General features: G+C 30.8%; 1 protein-coding gene across 8 annotated transcripts in view; it reads right to left on the bottom strand.

Moving 5' to 3' along the window:
• Positions 1-3,983: 3,983 nt before the first annotated feature.
• The window catches only part of LOC130451095 (microtubule-associated serine/threonine-protein kinase 3), a 33,652-nt gene continuing 31,231 nt past the window's right edge, over positions 3,984-6,404 (bottom strand). For all 8 annotated transcript variants that reach the window (XM_056789897.1, XM_056789891.1, XM_056789893.1 and 5 more), the window contains exon 17: positions 3,984-6,286. In XM_056789897.1, coding sequence (XP_056645875.1) covers positions 5,859-6,286 — 428 coding nt within the window. In that variant the 3' untranslated portion in view covers positions 3,984-5,858. The remainder of the gene's footprint in view (positions 6,287-6,404) is intronic.

Raw genomic sequence — 6,404 nt, 5'->3', positions numbered from 1 at the left:
ACTGTATAACAATATCCCTGATTGACTGCTTATGAACATTTTTCTTGGAAATATTCATGTACTCCCACTTCATTTAATGTTGTCCTTATTCCAATGTTTGGTATTATCATTGTATAAAGAATAAGATAGTAGGTTAACCTTATGAGGATATCATTTGAGAGGTGAACGCCACCAATAGATGGCAATGGAGAGTTGGCGTCCACAGCACGTCTTTTCTTACTGTACGTCGTAGCTTATGTGTTTTCTTAGCTTTGGTTGCCAAATTACCCCATTAACAGATGGCGCCAAAATTATTTAAAATATATTCGAACCTTAAGCTGTGTTGTAAAGTTTCTTATTTTGGGTGCCTGTTTCAAAGTTGCAATTTGAGTTTATTATTGTATTGTGTTCGTTGTGTTATTGTTGAGTCTGGAGACCTAAGCAACGTTGAAATTGACGTCGTTCTACGTCCCATTGGACGCAATGAAGGATGTGTACAGTTGAAAGGCTTTTCATCATCATTGTGTAACCACGAATTTCAAGCAAGTGCGATACAATCTACCCTCCACTCATCTAATGTTTGGAGGCGATACCAATTTGCATTATGGAGAGGTACTAACACAAACAAGTAAGGTAACACTTTCAATTATACGAGGTTTGGCTATTAAATAACGAGACTGGTTACAAAAAAGAATTTTATTATGAAAATTGACGCAAGAGCTTTTGGCCAGGAGCCAGATTTTTTGGTATCAGCTCCGCACAGACTTTTGTCATGTGTAATTCTTCGTTTAAAATTTTTCTAACAGTTTCTTTATAGGCGTTTACAGCCTCGGTAATCATCCGGATGCTCATTCGACGATCTGCACGCACAGTTTGGTTGGTCACTGTTTCCGGAGTTGAAACATTCACAGGGCGACCTGGGCGCGAGTCATCTTCAGTGCTCTCTCGGCCCTCACTAAAGCGCTTACACCACTCAAAAACACGCGGACGAAATAGAGAATTGTTCCAATAATCCTCTTGCAACAATTTATAGTACTCCAATTTAACGAGAAATTTGAGATTGATATATATACAATGTGTCCAATTAAGTCGTAACCATATGGGAAATGTTTTTATTCTTAGATTTATGAAAAAAAGTTATTCTTCATAAAAAGTTGTGCATGGTTCAAAACCTGGAATGCACTCATCAGATATAAAAATTTGTTAGTCGTATACGAGGTGTGTAAAAAAGTTTTGCTCAAGAGTAAAGTACCTTCAATTTTTAGAATATTGACAATTGTTATCAAAAAAAGTTGATCGTTATTGAAAATTGTCAGCATTGCCCTGACAAATTTAAGAGATTAGCAATTTGCGTATAGAACGATTTGTTATCTAGGATGCACTGACAGCAAACGTTAAATCACTAGTTAGATTTTATAAAATACAAGAAATGGCGGTTCGGATAAGTAATGAGGAAAAAATTTTAATAGTGTTGATTGTGGGAAATAGTTATAAGACTCATCGAGAAGAAGCAGCTATATTTAACAACAGACATCAGAATAGAAATATTCAGTATTCGTCAGTTTCAAAAATTATAAATAAATATAAGACGTCTGGAATTTTAATAAAAAAGCGCCAGAAGAGGATTTCCAGTGAGGACACGCAATTACAAGTGATGTTATCTGTAGTAGAACACCCTAAAATGTCATTGAGAAGAAGAATGTCTTTGATCCGAAATGAAGTAAGTAGAGATACAATGGCAAATATTATAAAAAATAACAATTATCATCCGTACAAACCCCAGTTTGCGCATATATTGAAAGATTATGACAGACGGTTTGAATTCTTCTCGTTGATACAAGGCGAGTTAGAAGAGTATCCCTTTTTATTAAGAAATATAATTTTTACCGATGAGTCAACATTTACATCAAATGTAACTATCAGTTCCCAAAATTGTCGCTGGTGGTGTGACAGTAATCCTCACTTTACCATCAAAACACGAGACCAATATTCATTCAAGACCATCGTATGGTGTATACATACATAGGACCGTATTTTTTTCGACAATCAATGAATACTGAACGTTATCTAAGTTTTTTACAAAATGAATTATACAATGATTTTATTAGCGACCTATCCCTAATAAACCGTCAACGTGCATAGTTCCAACAAGACGGTGCTACATGCCATACCACAGTAGCTGTGAGGGAATACCTTGAATCGACTTTCAATAACAAAGTAATACACAGACATTCCCACATTTTTTGGCCGGCTAGATCTCCAGACTTAACCCTTCTGGATTATTTCTTATAGGGCTACTTAAAACATAGGTTTTATCATCAAAGGCCTTTTCAAAATATTGATCATTTGGAAAGGACAATTACAGAGGCATGTCAGGAAATTACTGCAGATATAATCAAGCATGTATTAAAGGAATTTAATAGACGAACCACTAAATGTTTAGAAAAAGATGGTGGATATGTTGAGGCTTTAGTCAATTGAAACAAAAAATAAATTATTTTACTTCCATTTTTTTTAATATCTTTCGTTCAAATATTGACAAATAACTATTTGAAGGATTCATTATATTGTTATTTACTACTTATTAGTTAACTTGTTTATCTTTTCATATGCAAAATAAAATATTATGATATGTACGCATTAACTATTCAATTGCAATGTACAGGTACTTTGTTGCATAACTTAATAATGAACCGAAAGGTTATCATGTCTTTCAATAAAATAGCTGATTACAAGATTTACATATGCATGTATTTTATTTATACCAAAAAATATTGTTTCATGACAGAAAGGCACTATTGGATACCTGACAATAGTTTTCAATTGAGATCAACTTTTTTTAATAACAATTTTCGATTTTGTAAAAAATAAAAGTACCATACTCTTGGGTGAAAATCATGTTTTTTGAGGGACCTCGTATATGATTGATAAAAGTTGTCATCTGATGGTTGAATTTTACGTTTTAGACCATGCAGAACTTTTTATGAAGAATGACTTTTTTTTCGTAAAACTAAAAAAGTTTTCCATAAGGTTCTGACTTAATTGGACACATTGTGTATATATATATATATATATATCAACATATATATATATATATATATATATATATATATATATATATATAATTTATATTATGCCGATACATAGAGTTTGAGTGGAAAGAACATACCCTCCATTTCTTGAAAATAAGAAACCGTTGGAAAACAAACTGGAACTTCTACGATAAATTAATTGGGGACTCTTTAATCTCAGGCCCTTCCTTTCCTCCTATAGAAGTGTTCTTCGAGACACTTTTTTAAAAATACTTTATTAACAATAAACGACTTTGTCCCCTGGATTTAAGTGAGTTGCAGCTTAGAACCATATAAGAATCTGGAAATTCTTTTTCATTTCGTCACAGTGACTGTTATTAAAATGGCCAAAATAATCGAAATTATAATTGAAGAAACAATGCAGAGTCCTACAGAAAATTTCGGCAGGATTGGTATTGATTCAATGGGTTGAACTTGTCATCATGCGTTTCTAGAATTTGGAGTTTTTCTATCATAATTTCGTACTTGATGCAGCTTGATGGGACCACTTGCGGCACTGTAATTTCTTACACAACTTTCTTATTGTATAGTATTCCGTATTCCTTCTAAACAGTTGGCTCGTTTGTCATTAAGATACTACATCTCCTAATTTCTTGATTTTGAATTTTGATTAGGTGGACTACTCCTGATAAAATTACTTTGCTGGTTTCTTGTGAAAGTCCTCTGTGATTAACATGTGCAATTTTTTATTGTTGTATTTTAGCATTAAGATCTTAAAAGTTTGACACATATGATATGCTCTGCTGGAATGGTGCAGACATTTACTATTTGAATAATAATGTGGAGGTACCAGGATCATTATATGATCATTATTAGGGATTTGGTAGATTTTTAATGTAAGGTAAAAGTATGGATGAAGTATTAGTGAGTCAATAACTGCAAAATAAGTTACTTTTATATAAAAACAAAAAATCGGCACCATAAATATATTTTACTAATCATCAAAAAATAATACAGTATTTATAAGCATAAATTTTAGAATAGCTTAAATTTTAAATACAATAAAAATTATGTATACTAAATAACCTCAATAATAATCTATAAAAGAGTAAAAAAAAGTTCATGTAATTGATAAGGTACATTATGTTATGATAATTCAAGATATTTCAGAATGAACTAGTTTTCACAAATTCAAATAATTTTTACTGTTTATTAATAATCATAAATTTACTGTTTGTTTCTATTAAAAAAATTGTTTTTTGATTTAAGTATAAAATTGGTATATAACAATACAAATTATGACGTTTCTTGTAATTTTGTGATATAATTATAAAAAATTTCTAAAACATCTTTCTAAAACCGAAAATATGATTATAAAAATGCAGTATAAAAAGGTTTATAAAATATAATGTAGAAAACTAATTCATTAATACCTGAATACCAATAACTATGAAACTCCTTTCTTGATATAAATAGGGATTCAAGCCATTATTATAAAACACCAATAATATACATAAAAAACAAGTGACTAGCTTAACAGTTTCAACATCATACCCAAAAAAAGAATCAAATTGAGCAACCCACTAGACCAAGTCCAATATTTTGCAACTTATTGTGAAAAAATTTAACATTGATTTAAGATATTTATCACAGAACTATATTAAATTTTCGATTTGTCAAATGAATTTTCATAGAAATTAAATACATAATCGTATGGTGTTAATATTATTTTTTTAAATTAATTTCTCCATAATAAAAAATATAGTCGAATAGCTTTTTGGAAAGTAGATGAAATATTTACAAAATAATGTTAAAGCCTCAATCAGAACAAAAATAAGAAAAACTTGTTAGGACAAAAATGACTGACTTTACTGATGAAATTAATATTACCTTAATCTAAAAATGCACCTAAACAAATCAAATTTTTAACAGATGACTTTAGATATTGAATATTAAAAAAATCAAGTTGTGCAAGTGGCAGCATATTTATCAGTAACTACAAAGACATAATTTATTTATACCGAAGTTGATTAAGAGAAAAAAATAAACACAATACTTTTATGTTCCACTTAAACCTATACAATATAGTACATAAAATCAGATAAGAAGAAAATAGCTCCATGCATAGAATTAGTTAGGTCGTAATTGAAACTTATTAACTCATGTATGCTGCTTTACTTCATATTAAAACTATATAATAATAGTAATCACGAGTGATTTAGATGTTCGTATAATGATCAGAACATATTTAAAGAAAAACTCAAAATAAATTTGCAAACGCCAAAGCTTTGCTTCTCTTTATATTGTTTAGCAAAGTCGATTTTTACAGTTCTTAGCTCTTACCTCTAATAGTATAAAATGTATACTATAACTACTGAAATTTCATTTTTAGTCACAAACTTGCTAAAAACATTTAAATCAACGTCACCGAACAATGGAGATATAAAAAGGAAGCACAGCTCTATGTACACAAACACACACACACACACACACACACACACACACACACACACACCACACACACACACACACACCACACACACACCACACACACACACACACACACACACACACCATACACACACACACACCATACACACACACACACACACAACATACACACACACTCACACACCATACACACACACCACACGCACACACACACCACACACACACACACAATCTATTCAGTAATATCAATTTTGTCTTTCTTATCAGATTTATTCAGCAAAGTGTTGGCTGTGACTGTTTGACTATGTGTTTCCTCTGATGTGTTGATTATTTTATATTATCTTTATTTTGTTAGTTGAATTTTCAGATTTACCAGATATTTTGTTTTGTTTTCCATTAATTCACATTGCTTTTCTTATCTCTGTCACTTTTATTTTGATCTTCCTCTACTTTAAGTTTCTTCTCTTTGTCTACTTTGTGAAATTCTTCCGATTTTGCTTTCTTTTCTTTGTCCGCTTTTTTACCTGTATCATTTTTCTGTATATTCTTTTTCAACTTATCAATTTCATCTTTTTTCACAGTATCTTTATTCTCGATATTCACAGAATTTTTTTCTTTCTTATCAATATTTTCTTTAGAAGTATTCTCTTCTTTTAAAGGTTCTTTATAACTTGGTTTTTCTTCAAAACTTTTAGTAAACTTTTTCTGTTTAGCTTCCTGGCCATTTGTTGGAGAATCTTTTTCCTCAGCAATACGTGGAAGCAGCTCTCCAACTCCTGATAAATTTAGAGATAAACGGTTTTCGGGCGTGGACGAATTTAGACCTAAGAAACAGATAACGATATAATTTACGCTAGAGACAGTAAAAAAATATTTTTTTTTAAATTCTTGAACCAAAAATTTTTTCATCAAGAGCAGTTTCAGTCCTCTAGTATCTAATGG

The sequence above is a fragment of the Diorhabda sublineata genome, chromosome X (genome assembly GCF_026230105.1).
Source record: "Diorhabda sublineata isolate icDioSubl1.1 chromosome X, icDioSubl1.1, whole genome shotgun sequence".
Taxonomy (NCBI): domain Eukaryota; kingdom Metazoa; phylum Arthropoda; class Insecta; order Coleoptera; family Chrysomelidae; genus Diorhabda; species Diorhabda sublineata.
Note: the sequence above shows the minus strand (reverse complement) of the source record. Positions and strands in the feature narration are given on the sequence as shown.